The sequence below is a fragment of the Nomia melanderi genome, chromosome 3 (assembly GCF_051020985.1).
Source record: "Nomia melanderi isolate GNS246 chromosome 3, iyNomMela1, whole genome shotgun sequence".
NCBI classification, from domain to species: domain Eukaryota; kingdom Metazoa; phylum Arthropoda; class Insecta; order Hymenoptera; family Halictidae; genus Nomia; species Nomia melanderi.
This window is the reverse complement of record NC_135001.1, coordinates 5227193-5250369: the sequence shown is the minus strand read 5'-3', so window position 1 is coordinate 5250369 and position 23177 is coordinate 5227193. Positions and strand designations below refer to the sequence as shown.

The window sequence follows — 23177 nt, the reverse complement described above, 5'->3', positions numbered from 1 at the left end:
CATCGAGAGCCGGCATTAGCGTCCTTCTTAAGTTTCACGCTGAAACATTATCTTTATTCGCGAGTCTTGCTGAAACGCGCGATGTCACAGCGTCGCAATAAATTCATGAGAGCTGCATTTTTTACTGGCGCGTGAAGAGGGACCGAGCCCCGACTTCCGGCCGCCAATTACAATCCGTAAATCAGAATGAGGAGAGCACCCCGGCGCGCTGCCGCGCTCCGAAACGAGGACAAGCGACGGTTATTACCGTTTCGCGAGATGAATGTTACGATTCACGGGCACGCGTAATTTGTTCGCTCGTTAGCGGGTGGCCAACCGTGATTTAGAATGCTCCTCGGCGTTGCAGTTGCCTTTGCCGGAGTTTAAACGTGTTTACACGCCCATCCCCCCGCGGTAATTCTACTTAAGATGATAATCGTTCTTTCCGTAGCCGCGCCGAGAGCAGTGATTTCGTCGTCGAAACACTTTGTTGCGCGTCCTATTCGATCGGGCCGAGAAAATCGGTAGAAACATCTGGAGAGTATACTCGTGTCGGCGTTCCTTTGTACCAACTGATCCTGCTTGTTCGCCGGACCGTGTATCCCGTTTTCCATGTAGCGCAGGAATTCGACTCGTAAATCGGGACGCCTCCTACATTTTGATCAGCGGGAAAACTCGAGAGTCTCCGGTTGCTAGAACCGGTCGAAGAAAGGAGAAAAAACCCACTAGGTAGCTAATTTTTTTTACGACCACCGCCCTTACCATGTACAGTATATGGCGATCTTATCTCGATCGGAGGCGGAGATCGAGTCTTCGAAGTAGGAATTCAAAAATCAAGTTGCAGAAAATACGGAGGCACGCGCGGAGAAGCGAAGTCTCCCAGGTATCGAAGATCGACTTTCGAGAAGACTTGTCAGCGCGGCGTCTAGAGATCGTTGACTTTCGCTCGGTCGAAACGAAACTGCGTCTAGTTTCCGCAAACTTCGGCAGCCCGCAAATTTGCATAGGCGAACAAACCAGCTGCTTCCCGGAGAAAGGAGACTGTTGTTCGCGCCAGCTCACGAATGGTCGAACCAGAGAGCGGAAGGCGCAGTTTTACGAGGATAACGCGCGCTGGTGGAATCGGAAGTTCAGGAAACGAGACGAACCTCGGTCAATATTCCGTGTTTAACGGCAAACACGTGTTCTCGGTGAGAAGCGTTTTCTCCTTCGTACTGCGTCGACGGATCCAACGGCTCGCAGCGCGCGGATGTTGGCCGCACTTCGCTCGGAACGTTCCAGGAGAATCTTCCAACGAGCGTTTCGAATATCAGGGAACTCCGATATTTGTATACCGATGGCTGCGGGTCGCCGCAGCCGAAGCTCGGCGCCTCCGATTTCGGTTCAGCGATCGGATCTCTTGTACGACCGGTAAATATCACGTTCCGCACCATTTACATAATTATTGAAATTTCTTGGCTAATAAAGACGCAAACGCACGTACGAAACTGCCTGCTTCGGACAAGCCGAATCGGCCGATAAAAAAATGATAAAGAAACTTCGGCACGATCGATCGCGATTTTTTGTGAATTTTCTGCAGGTTTCACCTGTTCGGACGCTCGGCTCGGAGCAAGACCGCGTTAACGGTAGATCCGATCCCATCTGGAGTCGGATCGAATAAATGCTGTGCACTTGGTCGAGGGCCGCTTTCTACGAACCCGCCGATGGACAGTTGTCCCGTGCTCAAAAGAGAAATACTCGTCCCTGATCTTGAAACAAGCGACACCCTGTTTCGCCGTGTTCGAGTAATTCGAACACTGTCCCAAGGGAGTCGTCATGATAAACCTTTCCTTCATCCGAGTCACGATCGTTTGTCGACGTAAGCTCTTTCTAAGCCGCACCTTTTTCGTCGCATCTCATGCGCAACAGTGTTTTCTTGTGCTTGTACCAATTTAGGAAGGTCCCGATCGACGATAAACGTTGCGCAACCGAGCACGCAACTCGTCGACCGCCCATACCGTTTCGTTCTAACGAACGTACGCGATTTCACTCGGCTCATACTCTCGCATCATCGGGAATCACGGAGACAATTAACGCCATCGTTCGTTAGCGATCAGATTTACGAGGTCGGATCGTGGAACTTTACCCCTCCCCTTGCATGATCATTGGACGTAACGAGACGGTGAACGCGATGCGTGACTTCTCGTGTCCTGCGTTGAACCGTCTGTCGTTCAAGAGCCTTAAACTCTTGAAATTTACTAAATTCTCGCGTGAGGAATTAGCATATCGCAAGATGTATTTCTCTCGATGGTATCACTTTCAACTGGAATACGATGATACCTATATCCGATGATGGAGATCGTTCGATGTTAATCACCGCTTTCGTCAGATTTATTATTCTCGTCAGCGAAATTCGTGTTTCGGTAGAAATCGAACAGTTCCGTTCCACGAAGCGACCTCTCGCCGACGGCGCAGCCATTTGCTTCCCATTTTTCTCGGTTCTTCGAAGAAAGTGGACACGCTGTCGCCTAAAACCGAGAAACCGGCAACCCGGTTTAGGAACGATGGAATTCACCGGGAATCGCCGAGAAACGCCGAGGGTGAAGCCACGTAATTTTATACTATTATTTAACGTCCTGTGCTCGTTGCAAAAACTAACGGTCCACGAATCAAGAAGCCCCAACGGAACGGTATTTTAATAATACTGTAATGCGCCGGTTCGAAAGAAAGATCGGCACACGATAATCGGAAGACAAAATCATCGGGATGATTTAGCGGAGGTCGATTCTGCTCCGCGCAGGTAAACGTGCGAGAAGGATTAGATGAAGTTATCTCCATCTTAGATTCTTAATAAATTTCGGAGACTCGGTTGACACGGAAAAATATTGGTATGTTTTCGACTACCCGGCTCGTGTCGCGATGTCGTCCCGCGGGCGAAATTTATCTCCGAACGGTACTCGGGAACGATACTTGTCCGTATGACAAATTCGTCTGGTTTCAGTAAAATATTCAATAGAACGGCGGGACAACTGGAGATTTCACGGTCGAATGTCGCGGTCCGCCTCCCAGGAGAAAAACGTACAATGTTTCATAATATGTTTCTCGGTACGTTGTAATCTCGGACGAAAGCGCGACTCAATGTATCGGGATGCACGGTCACGGATAATTCGAATCCGAAGAACCACGCCTGTAAATTCGTGCCGGCTCGTTTTCGATTAAAGGGCTCGAGGGGGAATCAGAGAGAAGAAACGTGTTCGCACCTCGAACAACCGATCGGAGGCTGCTCGCCTGCCTCGTTCCGATTTTCTCGGACGCACTCGATGAAAAAAACGTTCCGCCGAATATTCAACGAACATCGAACCTGCTCGGCTAAGGATCGCCATTATGGATCGAACCGATCTTATCGATGGTCGACACGTTCGTAATGAAGGACCGCGTATCCTTATTAGTTTTTCGTACTGTGACCGAAGTAACGCTTCCATGTGATATCAAATATATATATTTTTTTATATTACACGGAATTTTCATGAAGATCCTGTGATTACAAGTTCACCGAAACGGGATCGTTACGAGCTGCCAATAATTGGAAATAATCGCTTCATCTCCGACATCCGGCGAATCCTGTCACAATTGACTCGTACGTTTCTTTGCGATATCAGTCCCGTCTAAAGCTTATCGGTGAAATTAAGATGGACCTGCCCAATCATCTCTCGTTTTTCTCGTGTTTGTTCCAAATTTCTTTTTTCCTACGAGTAAGAGATGTCAACTGATGTACCAAGAGGCTGTCCATCGTAGAAGTCGGACTCGTAGACGGCTAGTGTGTTTTTTTCGCAGTCGAAGTCATAAATTGCTCGAACTTGGAAAGATGAATGAAGACGACAGGCGGAAAAATAAATTCCGACTCTGTTTCGATCGTTAACGCGGCTAATACGGCTCATCCATCCGTAAAATGAACTTAACACGCGAGATATATGGTAATATTCTCACAAATCGAAGAGACGTAAATCTTTCGCAAGGTAAACGTTAAAGTAACGTTCGGATAAGAACGAAATAGCGATATTTTACTGCGAACGGATCCTGGTTCTTTAACTCTGGGACTACCGAATCAGTCAAATGTGTACGATTTTAGATTTCCTCTTCTACAATTATTACAAACGCGACGATCTAAGAAATTATTCGAATAAGTGGATTCAGTAAACCGAAGTATAAGTCGGTCGTAGTTTCAATAAATTCACTCTTACGGTTCGCGTAAGAGAATTACAAACGATCGGTTCGATTGCCAAGTAGCTTTAACGCTAAGTTCGGAACGTGTTATAAATCATACGGGAAGGAGAATGGACATATTCAAAGTCGAAGATATATTTCCGTATTGTCGGACGATTCGTGGCGGCGATACAATCTGCGCTCAATGCCATCCACCTTGACACAGAACGCGACATTCCACTTTGCAATCGGTCACGTACGATCTCCGTGCCGCGATTCTGCTCTCATCCGCGTCCGCCTGCAATCTCTCCCCTTTGCGCTACCTCGAATCGTGAACCGGAAACGGTGCACGCTTCGCGCAACTGTTCCCGATTATCAACGAACACCTGCTGTTCATGATAACGCGGACTTGTCGAATGCATTTGGGTTCCACCTGTAGTAGGCGTAAATAATGAGGGTCGCCATGTCGATGTATCGCACCGATTTTTATGATTTTGAAATATATTCTGCGAGACACGATTTTGAACAACTTTCTCCTTTACGCGTTGCTCACGGAAGGCTTTAGTTTCCGAGATAATCGCGAAAAGCTTCTGCTACCGCTACATTAACCCATTGCCCTGTGATTTTTTCCTCAATTCCGAACGATACGATTACTTTATCATTAACAATTTATTGGATAAAAAGAAAGTCTAGGCATTTTTTATGTGTACATTTGCTTTTAAGCATAATAATTGATTACAGAAGAACAATCTTTACTTTGACTTCAAATGAATTGAGTAATAGTTGTGTTTGTTAGATCATATTTAAAATCTTCACCACGAGTCTGACACGTTGTTCTAAGGCAAAGGGTTAATGCTAAATTTCGATGCACTTGTTTCAAAACAAACGAGGTGAAAGGCGCGAATATCGACTTCTATATTCGGCTTTTTTCCGACTGCGGTCCCGTCGTTAACATCGAGACCGTTCGATTGCGACTATCCGGAATCAGCCGACGATGCGATAATGTCGTGAAAATGATATACGGTTTGCGAGTGGGACGTGTAAATCTCCATGAGAGGTACACCAGCTGCAGAGTTGGCCAACGTGTAATCCGATTACGCGTTATACCGATGACGATTAAATTGTTTCGTAATCGTTCGACGTTATCGACCCGTAATTACAATCACGACGTAATTATACCGTGACGCGATTAAAGTCCACAGAAAATAGTAACTCGCAATTGAATCATTACCGTTGGCGCGTAATCGTATTACATTGTATCCAATCTGACCGACGAGAATCATCCGGAACACCGAATCAATTCATTCGTAACGCGACAGTGCGCCGACTGGCTGCTCGTTTCGGGGACCAAGCAAGTAATACGCGTTACACGAAAAAGCGTATGATTTCGCTGGCGAAGTGGTTTTAAGAAACGGGTTTAACGCTACCAATCACGACGAAATCAGGGCGACTGTAATTCGTCAGCGAGATACCGACAAGGCATAACTGCAGGTCATTTTAAAAACAAACCTCGCGTCTCACGAGAAATGAAACTTGTAATCGCGAATGATTTATCCGGGCGATCGTTTCTCGATTAACGTCGGGGAAGTCGCAAACTACACTATAATTTAATTGAAACGCGACCCGGGTACAGTTTTTACAACGGTTCAACGGGTTTCGCGGAAATACCGGATGCTCGGCGGCTTTATGCTCGACAGGTTCAAACGAAATTCTCCTGGTAAGCAAATACTCGATACGAAGCTAGACAAAACTATAATCGCAGCGATGTGAAGCTTACGCCGTTCCAGTCGCGTCGCGATCGCTTAAGGTTCCAGAAAATCGTGTTAATGAGCATTTCGCTCTGACCGCGCGCAATTAGGATCCCGTAGATGACGCATGGTCCGAGAAACGCCTCGAAAATTGCGATCCATTCATCACGCGTGGCCGCGAGAGATCGCGCGGAATTTCGAAGAATACGTCGGGACAGGCAAGATAATGCGAATCCGGGGCACATAAAACACCGTGTCCGACCGGGAGCGTGTCGGTCTCCCTTCCGACTTTTTCAGATCTCGAAGTTGTATCAGCAACGGTTAACCGAGTCTTTAAGAGTCATAAGAGTTCGCGGGCTTCAAGAATTCCTACTACTCGGCGAGTCTCGCGAGCCACGAATTCCGCGCGCACTCTCATCCCCCTCGGTATATTTAGTGCAATCGAATAGCTGGTTCGCGATTCGACCCCTCGAGCAATCGGAAATAATCGGTTCGCCGGAAATCTCGAGAAGTATAGAGTCCGTAGTGACGCGGAATTACAGCTCGGGAAGTCGTTAACGCTAAAACTACCGGGCGAACCGAAGTGAGCCATTTGAACATTTTTATCTTGCGATTATCAACGTTATGAACGTCTCTTTTCAAGGAATCGTAAAATAAATTTGTATATTATGGCTGCAACATTAAGATGTTCAACTCTGAAATAATGTACTCTTTGAATTTTGAAAAGAAATTGTATGAATTACTCCGATTGATAGTTCTAGCGTTGAAGCAAACATTCTCACTTTGCTTAGCAGAGTTCTTCCATCGAGAAGAGTATCAAAGGATTCTCCGCTGACAAAATTAGTCAGCCGTATAACTGTATTCGGATACATCGAATCAGCTTGGAATTAATCCTGCTAGCGAGACGTCTTGCCTTGAATAATCACCGATTATCGAACAATCACACAGAAACGCGTTTTGCGTGAAGCACGGTTCAATCGTTTTATTCGCCCACTTGAATCGGCTCGCCGACAATCGCCTGTTTCGAGCATAACTGTTCCACGGTCTTACGCTAGGAATTAAAGACCAATATATATATCAAACTTTTATCGATATATGCTAATATCGGCGTGTTTCACGTCTAGCCACCGTATCGACCTCGCTGAGGTACAAGCGTTTTCACGCCTGCCGCGGAATCGTAATGCGAGTTTCGGGATTCGTCGGCCGACCATAAACGTGTCCCGTGTTAACTAATTCCCGATGCGCGGACCGCGATCCGTCGGCTCGTAAACTAGAAGACCGTCGTTTCGGAAAAATACGTCGTAACCCATCTTCGTCCGCGTAGAACCGGTTAAAACCCAGGCGTATTTCATCGCGGCAGTTTTCGCAGTGACAATCCGTATCCGAAAATAGCGAACTGATGACAGGTTGCGTAAAGTGGCAGCACCTTTCAATTCGGATGGCCGACGAATCTTTGAAGAAGAACGAGTTGCGGTCACGGCGCTGCTCGGTTCTTTCATCGCCTCGTTACCTTCGGAACCACGTTCGCGCGCTTCCCGTTTCTGTTCTTGTTAGCCTTTCGACGCTTCCCTTATTAGCTATTTTAAGTTCAACCTTTTCGAAACGGTTTCCGAATACGTAGGCGCAGTCGGAATCCGACGAGGCTTCTCTTGAGAATCCCGGACCAAGGTAAAATCGCATTTTTCAACTGTAAACTACGATGTGACGCAAACGCGAGCTGTTTACAGTGCGATTTCAAGTTTCCAGTGAACTGTAACGCTAGAACTACCGAGCTTTGACATTCACTTCTTGAAACTTCTCTATAGAAACTTCAAGAGTGCATCTATTGAGAGTTTAACTGATGCATGATTCAATTTGCATATTGCCAAATCAATTTCTTTAATAACTCCCAGGGGAGCATCTGCTGCTTTTTAATGATCGCGAAACGAAGAAATCTGGAAAGGGTCATTTTGACTCGTTCGGTAGTTCTAGTGTTAACCCTTTGCGGACGAAGACTCTTCGAAAGATACAAAACCTTCAACATATGAAGCTAATTAGATATCCATTGCTTAATTAATAGAAAAAAAGGAAACTACGTTTTGATCTCTTGCTGTTCGACTAATAACATCAACGTCAAACCGAAACTGAAAATGCAAAATACCCTAAAAATGCACAAAAACTCGGTAAGAGGACCCGTTACAATAGTGACAGGGTTAAAAAGAAAGACGCGATTAATCAGGGGGACGAATGCCCGCATTTCTTCGTGAACGCGAGGCATGCAGCTGTTCTCGTTCACCGAAGCGTGCCGTGAACTATAATATTTAAACCCTATCACGATGATCAACGGCGCGTCAAGGATTTTGAGAATGAAACGGATGCCTTCGTCGATTGTCCGTCATTCGTTTCCGTTCGCTTCTTCATGCCACGAAACGTTCGATTTCCATTTACGTGGGGAAGAAATTGAAAATTCGCGCTTTCACGGGATACCATGGAAAAATGAGTTCGCAGACGACTCGATCGTGACAGGAAGAAATCGCAGCGTCACACGCTTCGGTCATGAAACTCTCGTAACTTCACGCGAGTGAAGTTATTTCCACGCGGTCCGTTCAGAACGGCAAAACCGAAAGGAAAATCACGAGTAAACTCGAAGGAAAATGTTTTAGCGCTATCTTCTCGCGCCACTGCTTCTTCCGAGATTTCTTTGGTATCGATAACAGGCGTTATCTCACGCGTGCCATCGATTCGATTGTGCAGAACGCGTCGCGTTGATGCGCGCCGCTCGCGACATGCCTGGAACGTGTAATTTATGCCTGCTCGATGCCGGTCTTCTTGTATTCGTAGCTTACCGCGAGCACGCAGCCCAACAGGATACGCTTGCAGCTTCGCTGATTCTTCGCGGTCGTCTTTTTTCGGTCGGGAAGTAACATACTCGGACGGACACGGTGCCGCATGCTGTAATTTCGCGGCACGCGCTCGGAACCCTCGTTCCGAAGGAATTACAATTCCACGCGCGCCGGGATAGACCGATCGAGGACTCGAACGGGACTGTTTCGTTTTTCGAGTCTAGCCCAGACCTAGAGACGGTTCACCTGTTCATTCGCTGAAGCGATTAACTCCGCGAAACAAGGACAAGAAAAGTTTGACCGCTTTATCACTGACATTCGATTAACAATTGAGTTCAATTTCATCTACTCCAGAGTTGGTCAAACCGTGGCGCACGCGCCAAACGTGGCACATTGGATGACTACAAGTGGCACATTGCATCCTTGCGCCTACTTATTCTTTTTAAGTGCTTCAATAAACGTGTGCCTTTTGAACTCACGTAAATTAATGAATTTAATAGCGAGATTGAGTTATTCGTTTTCCACATTTAAGCGAAGCAGATCCTGCTCCTATCTCTATTTTCCTACCACAACCGTGAACATAAGATAGTCGAAGAGGTTCTTGAATTGTATGGTGTATCTGAACTTGTCCGTGAACAAAATTGTCGTATGGTATGCAAAGGTTGTCCAGCTCGGACCTACTCGGTAGAATGACGATTAATCATTTTGCAAATGCGGTTTTTAGGTAATTAGACACTTGGGTATATAATCAATCGTACTGTAAAGTATTTTCTACTATCATGCTTTCCTTCTCTTGTCGCTCGTGTCATCGGCCTACTTCCAGTTGTAAATTCACCGTTAACTGTATATAATTTAATAAATATTTGAAAAAATTGAGAAAACTAAACTGTTGGTAGCTTCGATCTGCAAACGCCTCGATTTTGCGCTAACAGTTGTCTCTTTGATCGGAATAAGCTTTACGAAACGCGGTCGAGCAGAAGCCATCCGTCTTCAACAGCGCCGACGTTAAATAGCCTATGAATGATAGCGGTCGATTCTTTTTTCTTGCTGGGATACCGATGATTTAGGAACACGGGAAGTTTCCACACAGCTTCTCGTCTTAATGGACCACTCCGAAGAGGACACGATTCGGGTGTCGCAACGCGACGTGCCCGGCAGCTACTCTCAATCACGTTGGAACCTTTAACGCTGATTAATTACCGTTATTAATTTGAACCGACCGATCAGCTCGCGGCTCACTATTTTAACACCGTAATTGCTGCAGTTTCACGGCTTCGCCCGCGATGCTTGATATCCTCCATAAATCAACGAGTTATTCGGCAATTAATTAAGCACGAAACCCTCTCGGATCGAAGACACTTGAAATTGAGCGGTGGTCTTCCACCTCGAACAGACTCGATTACAAGTTAATCTCTTAACGGGTTGAATTATGAAAACAGATGAGCAGAACGGGAAGATAAACGGGGTGGGAGGACGGGTTCCGCGTGACGCGCGAGGCAAAAAGAGAAACGATTTACTCGATGTATTCGATTCACTCGTGAGTCGAGGCCTGAACGAGCTCCTTTGTCGTGCTCGCAGCGGCTCGCAGTGTAACGTTACACGTAATTTGCCTCACTTTGTTTCAGAATGCTGCGGGGAAAATGCGTCTTCTAGTTCTAGTGGTGGCGAGCTGCTTGAACGTTCTCGAAATAACTCGTTGTCAAGAGCTTTCGGTCATCAGGCACTCCGATGGAGATATTTTCACCTTGGAAGGTAAGCCGGGCAACAACGCGGACGATTATAAATCTCCTCAGCGTGCCGCCGCCGACGTCGTTTCTTTTTTGCTTGTCCCGCGCGAACTTCTCGAACGGCGACGTCGGACTCGAACGTCGATTCGGAATCCGTTGAAAAACCACCACGATTCCTGTCCGCGGCCGAACGGCACTGTAAATTGCGCGATTGTGATTTGCCTCGCCAAGAGAAATCATGTGGGATCTCGTGCACGGAAAAGAAACGTAAACGCGAGGATTTCGTGCGTGCTCGCCGGTGCGGATACAAAACTTGCATGGAAAAAGGCACGCAGCTGATTAACCATGAAATTACGATGTAGCGGTTTGACAGCTGTATTTCACCTGTCCGGATAATACGTCGCGTTTTGTCCAAGCCACCGCGTGAATTTACTCATCTTAGAAATTCATCTCTGTCCGGCTGTCCTTTTTCGCGAGCGCGAGCGTGTACAGTTACCCGTGTCGTTCGAAGACACTGATATTAACCGTTCGAGTGTTGGATCGGGCTTCTATCGTTTAGTACCTAAATATACCATATTATCGGCCCGTGTCACGTTGGCTGTAGTTTATTCATTTTCACTTTTCGTTTTCTGCTTAGAAATAAAGAACCAACGAAATTGTGACATTTAAGATTCGTTAATACTAGAACTACTGCGGTTAGTAATTTCATACTTTTTCTATAGAAACTCCAAGAGTGTACCGATGTATAATTCAGTTTACGTATTATCGAATAAATTTCATTATTTGTTTCTCGAAGAAGCATTTATTAGCTCAATATTTGCAGAAGAATTTAGGAAAGAGTCATTTCGACTTACTTGGTAGTTCTAGTGTTATCCCTTTGCACTTCAAAGCCGCTTCTCAGTCTACAATAGATTTGACACAGTAAAATTGTGAAGTTTGATATTTAATATTAAACTTTGTATAACATATCAATATGTGAAATATTGAAAGAAAATAGTTTCCTTCCTCAATGTAAGTGCGATTTCTCGACAAGTCAATATCAGGAAATGTCGTCTGCGTCTCATTATAAAATAGTGAGTAATTCCAGTGGAAGACTTCTGGAGCGCAAAGGGTTAACCCCTTGCCCTACAACAGCGAGTCAGACTTGTGGTGAAGATCTTCAACATGATTCAACAAATATTACTCAGTTTATTCGAACTCAAAGTAAATATGCTTAGAATTTTTCTCTTCTTTGAATAAATTATTAATGACAAAGTAGCCGTATCGATCAGAGTTGAGAGATAAGTCATAGACCAAGGGGTTAAAGCCGAACTAGAGAAGCGTGATCGCGCTGTCACCTGATTTTCGCGAATGATCGCAGCACTTAAACGATTAACACGTTAAGCGCCATGCCAGTCACTGATGACTCAACTGAGTTGATAATAGTGTAATGCAAACATTGTAATACCAAATGATTAATAATTGTCCCTGCTTTTCTTTGCTACAAAAGAAACACTCTACGGGAAAACGCTTAAGATCTTCGTGACGCTTCACGTGTTAAACGACCAGTTCTGAACAACAAAACGCTGAATCGAAACGCAAAATTTGACCTATCAGGTTCCTGCACGGAAGCTTGCTCGGTGCTCAGCAGTGGCACGGCTAGCCCTTATACGCGGCGCCCTTCGACGGCTGGCCTCGTTCCTCTCAACAACACCTGCACTTGCCAATGCAACTACGGCCTACCTACCTTCCGAGAGGACCTTCACATCTGCGTGAATGATATCCACGGTAAGTCGACCAATTATTCGCATCGCGCAGGTACTTTCCACCGAACATAATCGAGTCGAATCGAATATAAGAAACAATCTACTCCATGCATTGTAGCTGAACGTTCCCAGAAGTTTCCTTTTTTGTCAGAAGTTAACCTTCTATGGTTAATAATCTTTTCTCGCGACTACAACGACATTTACATGGTATAAATTTAACAACTATCAATCTATAAGTTGTCACTTATAAATTAAAACGAATATATTTTGTAACTTTCAAGTTATAATGACGTTGAATGTTCACAACTGTCTGTATAAAAGTCCAAGTTGATTAACTATTTCATTCCATTCGTCATTTTTCGGTAAAAATGAAATCAACAAGATCTCAGTATATCGATGTGCGACTACAAAGTCAGCTGTACTTATGGAGGGTTAACCCATATAACGAAATTCGAGTCTGCTTCTTTTCAGCTCTAACCTAGATTCGCTTTGCATCGTGCTAGGTTGTCTCACCATCCGCGGAAACACTTTTCAAAACGAAGTTCGTAACGGTTCGTCGTTCTCCTGCGATTTATTAGGACTTAATCCTCCTCTGTTCATCCGAGTCGCGTTTCATCTTCGCTTCGATAGCTATTCAGCGATAATTCCCGGTATTTATTCCGTTCAGCGGTGCGCGACGCGTCTTCTATTGCTGACCCGAGGGAACCCTCCCAGTATATCGTTTTCGAGTGAACACGGGAATTTCCGTGGACTTTATTTCCTAAGGAAAATTCGCGAGGGTTTCACCCCATATCTCCGTTGATCACGCAATCTCAGGTAGATCGTCCGCTGTCCTTTCCGCGAGCGACTAGTTCCGCGCACGTACCGTTTTCAATCGGACCGTGTCATCGGAAATGATTGCTCCAACTGTTCACGCAAATCGTCCTCGTGCCGCGCGTTTCTAAAGGCGACCTCGGCGTAACGAAAGGATGAACGCCGAGCGTCTCGCAGCCCGTTCGTCCGGATTTTATACGTGTCTGAGTACGCGAAACGTTACAACGTTTACGGACGGGCGACAGTGTGCTCTAGATTGATCAGCGGTCGGACTCGAGTAGCAATAAAAATTCGTCGGTAGCTCCGACTGATTAATAGAATTCGACGAGCACCCTTATTATCGAATGCAAATTAATCGGTCCGCATGAGAATCGGCTATAACGCGTGTAGCCGAATCGACGTAATAGCCGAGTACGGCTGTCCAGGCCAATTAGGTTAATTTGCAAGATGAAACGCATCGCGTGGGGTCTCCGGTTCGGGGAAGAATTAATCGTGATCAAGTTCGCCATTAAAAAATCCGGTGGCTGCCTCCGATTTCGAATTTCCAACTGGTAATGATCGTGTAATGCTCCGCACTTAAAATCTCGTTACACATCGTCACGGACGATCGTTGTCAGGTATCCTCGCGATACCTTGGACCTATAATCGTAATTGGACACGCACGCGGTTCCAGTGAACGCATCAATACCGACGGGACCATAGTCGGCTAGTAATCCTGTAACGCGACTGCGCTTCTTCGACAACAAAGTTGTTGGACCGAGGGATAAGAACAGTTACATGCACGTGTATCGACGGAAATCTTTTCATGACCGTGGAATAAAAAATATCAATAAGGCTGCCGCTTACGAGGTTGGAGCAGGGCTGTAAATTGACGATTACGGGGATCACGGCTTTATATCTCTTAGCAGGCAAGTAACGAGACGCAGGCGCGAGGTTGAAATATTATTGGCTCTGGCATTAGGTGAAACGCTCGTGACCCTCGTGGACCGTTGCAGCGGCATTTCTCGCCAATTTCGCATTTCTAAAATACCAACGAAGCATTGACGACGCGAAGCGGGAGCAGCTGGACGCCGCGCAGGCGTCCGGAGACTTCGATGCGCGCATAGAACGTGACAATGCCAGAAAAATAGACTACGCCGCGAATACGCTCGCTGAATGAATTTCCCGACAGTTCGACCGTTTAGCGACCCTGCTGCTTCCACGGGGAAGGGGAACTTAATTAAACGGCATTGAAAAAGCCAAATGCGCAATATCAGATACCGAGGATTTCCTCCGCGATAAAAGTCTCGGAGCAAAGGTTTATCTCACCGATAATCGTAAAGTTAACGAAGGTTCGCGTAAAAGTCTTCCGAGGCCTCCGAAGCCTCACAACGGTGAAACCGTGAATCCTTTATCTCGCAGCTATTTTAGGAGCATTCCCTAGCACTGTGGAAGAGGTCCTCTTCGTAAAGCCGTGTAAATGCATCGTAAAGAGCTGTGCGAGCAGTGTCGCGCGTCAAGCGGATGCATCGGTTGTTTTTCATTACTCTTCGGTGCAGCTTGTTCGATCGCAGGATAAGATAAACGCAGTTCGCGTATCGATACCCGATCCTCGATCGGAACAGCGTTGATTTTCAATCGAAGCGGCATCAATTCTCGATTGGCGTGCGTTCCTGTATTTGCGTCCGCCCCGGAGGGACCTCGACCGATGACCTTCCAGCCTCGGAAACCATCTCGAGTCATTAGCGTCCGCCTTAGCGGTTTCGCCGTGGTATCGAAGCACCTTCCGTGACCCACGTGACTCGTTCCTTCCGTTACTGTGTTCGAATCTCTCAATTTTCAACACCTCACGATTAACCGTAGAATCCTCTCGCCTTTTACCGCCGATAAATACACGCTTACGCGTTTAATCGCGCCATTGTGCGGTACTCGAGCCAACGAGCATATAATTTTCTTCGACGCGCATCCGAACAGACCCTCGACGAAGGGGAAGGCTTTCCGCGATTCGTGGTTCATGGCTGCACTTTGATTTTCAATGAGGCGCTGCTAGTGGTGGGCTCTAGCATCGCGCGAAAGAAACGTCGGACGATCGCTACTTTACATCAAACTTTGAAGCGGACACGCGTAATGCGTCATTATTTCCCAACGCGAGGCGACGCGATTCATGCACAGATCGCCGCGATCGCAATCACAAATATTGTGGGATGACGGGGTTTTGTGGCGAGAACAAGCACAAGTGCATTTGTATCTTTATTGAAATGGACTATAAGCGACTAGAATGAAACTAAACTATATATCTTATTCTATTCCACGCAATACTACGCTGTTTCACGCTGGTCTACCCTGATCTACTACTCTAGATTCTCGCACTACACTGTTCCACGCTAGTCCACTGTCCCGCTCCTCTCAACTACGAAACTACACTCTCTCACGCTAGTCCACTCTGATCTGCTCTTCTCAACTTCCAAAACTATACTCTTCCAAAAAAGGCCTTACAACCGTCTTAATAAATACTAATCCCGTCAACACGGAGCATGATTCTGCAGGCCATCATCGGCCGCCTGCGAACCGTCTGAGTCCAAGTAACCTGGTCGTAACGGTCCGAGTACACCTGCAGTATCCGGCCTTACGCGTCGCACCCCACAATATTAATAGGAAATACCATCGTAATGACTGGCTGCTGCAGGACCCTATTCAAGTTCGCCCGGTAATATCGCAATCGTCGTGCGTAGCAAAATTTACGATGATTAACGAAGATCACGCGTGTATTTGCATAGGTAACTAACCGAAGTCAATGTATACTCTTCAAAGAGCGCGGCACGTCTGCTGCGGGAATAATCAATTTCTTTGTAGATGACTCGTAATGTCTTTGTAATTTCTCGCATCGACGAGGTAAAAGTGATTTCTGATGAATTTTCTCTGGAAAGGGAAAATTAAAGGTATTCGAATGGGAAACTTTTTGTTCTCGGGATAATAAACTGACAGTGAGTATACAAGAGTAACATCGGTTTTTGATCTCAGCGATATATCTTTCGCTTTATATTTGACGCTCATCACTGCGGATGAATTAATCTTGTATCTTGCGGTCTTCGGAATGATCTGGTAAGGTCACATCGTGTTTCACCTCGCGGCTTGGTAGTAGTTCATCCTTCGATCATCTTTTCTCCTAGTAATGATGCAATAGCGTAGCCCTAAGTACACGTTGCTGGTATGTTACACAGGCGAGACTTAATATTCCGGCAATCCGCGAGCACCGATGGGACGCGTGACCGGCGGCGTACCGTACCAATCGCATGTTCAGCAACGAAGCAGAAGACTCCGAAGGAAATTGCAAACGCGCGTCTTCTCGAGTCGTAACTGGCGTCGATCGAAGCGGTGCAATGTTGATCTGCGGCAGGCAGATGGACGGAGAATAAGTTGAAACGTTATTGTTTCGATTATCCTTTTCGAGAAACGTTTCTCATTCAAATGATCGTTCGACCGGTAACCAACAGATCATTGATTTTTAAGCGAACCCCCATTGTTCTCGGTATTACCAGCGCAACTTGGATGTTGGCAAGAGCCATAAACTCGAGGAAATAGCCACTATCGCCTGTCCATCATCCGCGCAGGCTCCATGTTAATTACACCGAACGACGTGCCTTGTAAATTGTACACGTGCGCCTATTACTCATTGCTACGGGCGAGAGCACGTCGAACAAAGATTGCTCGTCCGACGCGACGGTCGCGCGTTACGAACGCACTTCGGTTCTGATCTGTCTTGGTTAGGTCTTCGGTTAGGTCTTGGTCGCCGAGATTGTTGTTGCCCGTGGCTACATCCGCCGCGGTTTTATGAAAGCGTACAGCTTGCAGGGAAAAAGGATTTAGCAATTAACGTTCGAAATAAATTGTAATACTTCGTAAACATTCACGGAGCCGTATTTAAAAATCCGAAGACGACATTTACGTCCCCGTAAAGAGCCGTATCGCTGAAAATACGATCAAGGGGATCGCGGACTGCTATAGGAGTCTCTCGTAAAAAGAACTTGCTCGCGGAACGTTCATTTTTGGTCGGTACACTCTCGAACAACCGGCAGGAAATCGTGAAATTGTCTTCTCACTTTCGTCGGAGCGGCGCACGATCGAAGCGAACGACGTCCCGTCTGATTTCCTTCGATCGAGCGTCGATCAGCCGACGTCTCTCATTAAAGCGGCCACCGAACGGCGCACGATTTACGATAATCGGACAGCGGAGAGCAATTAACACCGGCAGCGGTGTCCACGGTGTGTCCCCATTCGGTCGTAGGAGTGCTCGCGCAGGCTTCGGCTACTTCTGCCTTCTACGATCGAGCGTCGGATAACGACCCGTTGATTAACGATCGGCAAGCGCGACCTCGGGAACCGAGTCAACGGGACGATCCGCGCCGATGAACCCTGACCTTCGTCGAACGCCGCCGAATCCCCGGGATGCGGAACGAGCACGCTCCTTCGCCGCTTGATAGATAGTGTCACCGAGGAATAGAAATCGTGGAATTATGGGCTCCCGTGCCGATAACCCACGCAGATACCTCGCCGACAGGATTCGTGGAGCTCCGCTGTTCGCGTTACAGTCACCGAACGTTTCACCGTTAATCTTCAGTCAGTCTTTTCGCGAAAGACTATTAACTAAAACTGATTCATTACTTTCGTTGCATATATTTCTCCTGCGTTATTCTCATCTGAACTTTCGTTACCATTCCTTTTTGTTAAAGTACAATAAAAGGTTTCAGGCGTCCCTTTCCGTAGTTCTCCCCGCTCGCTTAAGGAAGACAGGTTCGATAAATTCGTCGGTAACACTTCCGTCCGGTAATAAGGCGACAGTCGGTTATCTCGGTGAGAAATGCGTGCGTGGAGCGGAAAAGGACGATCGCGGGGGGAATCTGAATGCAATGAAGACCCGCTTACCGAGCGGACAGAAGACACGCAGCCGGAATGAGATATCGTTTCTTGCGGTACTTTTGATCAGCGCGACGCAGAGTCCCTTGGCCTCCGGTTCTCGGCGTAGCTGTATCCTCCCGGATCGGTTATTTATCGGCCGCGGAAGGGACACGGCCGGCCTTGCAAACGGCGAAAGACAACGTCTGACACGGCCCCTTAACCCCGGGGACCGGTGTCACCGATAATTCCGGCTCGGACGCGGCTTCCTTCTTTCGGTAGTCGACATCGTCGAACGTGGGAGGGACGCCGGTAAAAACCACTCCGTCCTCTAACCGTAAACCGTCCCGTCAGTCGCGAAATAAGAAGAAACCTCGCGATATTTCTGCCGTTCATTCGATACCGATACTCGAGCCAAACCCGGCAAGTGCTAACTCAAAAGATTCCGAGCGTCGGAGGAACCCCATTCCCAGGCATTTCCAGCCTGTCCCCTTGACTAATGTACGAACACACTTCGATACCGTGTATCGAAGCTTACGTCGGATAAGAAAATTCACGAGCGTACGCTTGAGATACCTCCAACGAGCTTGGCCCGCGAGCCCGGATGTTTTCGCGAAACTAGTAAAACTGGTACCGTTTGCGGCTCGGAAAACTCGAGGGGAATCGACGGCGGGAAAACTCCGCGCGACACGAGATTTATAAAGTTGCTCGTTTCGATCGGAACGACGATACCCCACCGACGGAGGAAGGGTCCGTGTCGAGAATGCAAGAGACGTTCCCGCAACGGGGATACTTTAGCACCTTTACGCCGCGATTCGCCACAGGCGAGGCGCCATTAACGCGTCCGGTCGCATCTGTCGACGGCCGACTGTATCTCGATGTTACGTTGCGCACTGCCGGCAGGGGTTCCGGCCGATGAACAGATCTCGCGTGGATGTAAACAGCCTCGTATCTGTCAGCTTCACCGCTGTTCGCTGACGCGACGGATAAGTAGTCGGGACTAATTCGAGCCCAGTTGTCCCGGAATTTACGGACGCGCGGATCCCATCCGAGGATTCGCGGAATCGGTTCCGAGGGAACGAAATATCGGTGGAAAATCCGCGGCACTCTAACGACATTAAACTGTATACGGGAGTCGACGCGATTTGCGATTGCGTCGAGGGAGATACCGGTTCCTTAAAGAGAGTCCGCGATAGGATAATGCTTGACCGTTTATCAAGATTTAAGCGTCTGATGAGGTTACCGTGCGCGCAGCTCGAATGCCTGAAAATGGATAAAACAGGTTATTCCGGAAAATGCCGTTCCACGCTGAATTTTTAGAGGACCTTGAAACGTCATCGTCCATTCTTCACCGGTTACAAGGGAACCGGTTGCAAAAAATCCGACATACGGCGCGGCCATTTCGGTGAACTGTCGCGAAACAGAGCTACCCTGGCGTCAATCGCTACCCTGCGATTGCAGCTCGCGCCGTGTGTAGCCGAAGACAAATATTTATGCGCTGCTGGATAACTCCCGGAGTTGGGTTATCGAATTTTATTGCTTAATCAAGCGATAAATTTCGAGAAATGTACCAAAGAACAGATTTATCGCGAATGCTGCCTTGTACGGCATAGAACGCGGCCTTTTAACGAGCGTATATCACGCTTAATTGCGTGACGCCGAATATTAAAATTGTCTAACGTATTTATATATACAAGGAATTGAAGGCAACCGTTTATCACCGAATACGGTCGATAGCTGAAGACACGCGTGAGCGTTCGATCGGACAAAGGAGGATACGAGCCTTTTTGAAAGTGCTTTTGAATCGTGCGGACCCTTACGCGACTTCCATTAACCCGATTCTGGCTAACTCGTTAAAAGGATATCATTGTTTCTCACGGAGAAAGCTTGTGGGAGAGTCTCGTAGGTCTTCAGAGACTTTCCTCGAGAGACTCGCGTGCCCTCCGTGGCACGTGGACGCTAAAGGAGAAAATGTTACCAGTCTGATTTGCATATTTACCGATCCACGGTCAGGACCTTGACCGTCTTGTTCCATTGAGGCTCGTTCAGCACCGTTTTGTCGTATGTGCACGAATGCTTCTCTGTCAGGGAGAGTAGTTAAAATTCAGTTGAATCGACTGGGCTCGATTATAATTTTCGTTTTCTGTCTTGTTCGTCCGGGAGAAAAAACAAAAGAGATTCTATCCCGGAGGTACACGGAATCGAACGCAACCAGAAGTCTGCGGTCGATTAGCATACCAATGAGACGCGACTTTCGCGTGACTTTGTGGACGGTAAAATTGAAACTACAGTTTAACGTGCTCGTTGTTCGAATCGTCCGCGATGAATGTGATCCTGAATTGAAGATTAAAGGTTGCGGCGGAACGCGCCCTGCTCAAATCGAACGCATTAATTCGGATTATACGTTTACCGGGCCGCGTCGTTCCCAGTGCTCGGAGATGGTACACGGTGCGGCGATACACGGCGGTTCGCGACGATTTGCATACACAACAGCTGCACCGGTCGTTGCATCCAATGACCCAGACCCGCAACGAGAAACATCGTTACTTCTCGATGTCCTCCGGAAAAGGAATCCGCGCGCTGTTCGAAAGTTCGATGATTCATTCGACCGAGAGGCTCGGGATGGGTTCCGCGAACCTCTCGCTGTCCGGTTTTATTGGCACGCGAGACCGAAAGTTTATTATCAAACTCGTTCGGGACCCTTCGGTTTATTAGCTCGATATTCCGGACGGCCCGGTGTGGTATCCGGTGATTTGTCCGACGCACCGCCGAAACAGTATTCTTTTTTTCTGGACAATTGTCGTTATTAAAATCAACGCCGGCGACGTCCGTTCCACGTTGTCCAGTTATTTTTGACGAGAAAGAACGTCCGGGCAAAACGTTCTAAGACCGGTTCTATCAGCTCTGGAATTATTCGCGGTGAAGTTCGCGGACCGGTCAACCGAATTCGGTCATTACCGATGGGACTTGTATTAACATTTTAACGATTGGTCTCCCTCCGTCGCGTCGCTCGCCCGCCGGTAGTAATTAATTAAGAATTAAACGATGTGTTTCGCGACGATGTCCGAGAAATTCTCTGACGGAGAACACGAAAGTCACATTTCATAGGCTGGGAGGTCTTCGTAATTGATAGACGGAAGAGGGAAACGATCCTTCGATCTCTACGTCGGAATTGGAGTCGCATCTTTTCTCAGCAGTCGACAACGCTGTAACGAAATTCGGGTTCGATCTGAAGGACGATTGTCTCGAAGAACAAACTCAAACATTCAGACATTCTATTTCTTGGGGAAAGTATGTGTAGAGAATCCGTACTAGAAACACGATTGAGCATAGAAATGTAAAGTATATTATAGCGTATTTTTGTTATACCCTAAAACAGTTCTCTCGACAAAGCCGTTTTCCACTTCGGGTTTCCTGAAACAACATTAAAATCTACATTACACTCTACAGGAAACTACTGTGCGCGAACGCCTTAACACGTTCGCTATCAACGCTTATTTCGGTGACAGTCTCCTCAATTATATTTTCTTCAATCCAATAAATCTAAACAACATATTAGAAAAATGAAACAGAAACGGGTCATTAAGTTCCTAAATATAACGTCGTAGTTTATAATTTCTGATAACAATATCCATAGGATTAATTTCATTTTCATTATGTAAAATATAGGATTACGGCCGTCACAAATATGTGACCCTAGTAGCGAACGTGTTCATCGCTTGCAACAACGTCGAAGTCTCTTTCGATCGCGGAGGTTCCGTTTCAATGGCGACCGTCTCGTCCTGCATGGCGGTTTCTCCATCGAAAGGAGCGTTTCCGCTAAAGACATTTCGGCCGCATCGACGGATACCAGTTTCGTGCGCCGTTTCCCATCTCCTCGCAACGAACAGTATAATTGTAGTCCGTTGAGATCACTTCGAGCGATAGTTGCTTCGAAATTACAAGCTGTCCCTCGAATTCGGCAAATTGTCAGTTGAAGGAGACGCGAAATTGCAAAGGGGGAATGGATACGCCTTAATTTATGCTTCCTCGAAAGACACACCGCGCTTTGGAAACTCGACGGGATACGCGGGAGATGTTCGATCCGCGATTGTCCACGCCGCCCATTATCCGTCTCGCAATTACCGTCTACGGAACAAAGTGTGGAAAGAGGCAAATGAATCGGACAAGTATTCTGAACGAATACGATTCAACGCGACGAAGCAGCCGAATTGCGCGGTGTTCTTTTCAGAATTGTTTCCCACGGCGAACATTCCACGAATCACACAGTGCGAACGGAGAATCGAAAGAACGATTTCGAAAAGTGGACGGTACGTTTATCTTTCTGATTCCAGAGTGCAACGTCGCGGGTTTCGTGAGCAACACGGGCCAGGTAGAGAGAGTACCGTACGTTTTCCTGCCTCAACGCGGACAAATAATTTATCCTCACGCGGAGATTCGCTTCGAAGGTCAGTCTTTTCTTCGATTTTCCCTTGGTTTCGTTTTGGATCGATTCGAGCGTTTTCAAAAGACAATTTGACGTCTTTTCCATGCGTGACGCGCCGCCCCTCGAAATACTAAGGTGTGACGACACCTGTGTGCGGAATCACCGGCGCTCAGCAATTAGGCCGAACAGGATGGTCGGAATTGAGGAACCTCTCGGACACCGAACCACCCTTCAGGCTATATCGTGACGAAGGCAGGACGTTTCTGCAGGTTGGTGACACTCGTTGGTATTGAATAAATAAGTTATTAGGTTCTCGGAACGGGTGAGATTGTAATTAACACGTTGACTGCTACGACGAACATCAGTGTTTTATGTGTTTATTCTTTCCGTAGTAAAGATTAAACAGAAGAATTATTAATTATTTCGTATCACAATTCTTACGTTACACTATTGTCTAGTTATTTACGTCACTGAATATTTTCGACGTTAGTTGTCTTATAAATTATAATTATTTTCTTGTAATTTTGATGCTGCAAGGAGGCAATTTTCGCAAATAAAGCGAACGAGAAGCGATTCTTTTAAACCGAAAGATCACTTTTCAATTGCTACGAGAGCTATCGAGTGAATTCACGTACAAATTCCTTTTCTCTTCTGCGATCCGTTAGTATTCGAGAGATTCCTTCGATGGTTGGTTCGCAGATACAAAATTTCGTAACGCTTATCTCCGCGAGAATATTAATCTCCATATGAAATACGGTACACTTAAACTTCGAATACTTGTCATAATTTCGAAGAACACAGCAGAGTCCCTTCGATACTTGTAAAAACGGTGATGTAAGGGTAATATCGGAGTCTCGAGGGGT

General features: G+C 46.8%; 1 protein-coding gene across 2 annotated transcripts in view; it reads left to right on the top strand.

Annotated features, from left to right (window-relative positions):
• The window catches only part of sha (shavenoid), a 54330-nt gene that overhangs the window by 24576 nt on the left and 6577 nt on the right, over window positions 1-23177 (top strand). For both annotated transcript variants that reach the window (XM_031988382.2, XM_031988372.2), the window contains exons 2-5: window positions 10357-10483; window positions 12055-12225; window positions 22223-22336; window positions 22450-22583. In XM_031988382.2, coding sequence (XP_031844242.1) covers window positions 10372-10483; window positions 12055-12225; window positions 22223-22336; window positions 22450-22583 — 531 coding nt within the window. In that variant the 5' untranslated portion in view covers window positions 10357-10371. The remainder of the gene's footprint in view (window positions 1-10356; window positions 10484-12054; window positions 12226-22222; window positions 22337-22449; window positions 22584-23177) is intronic.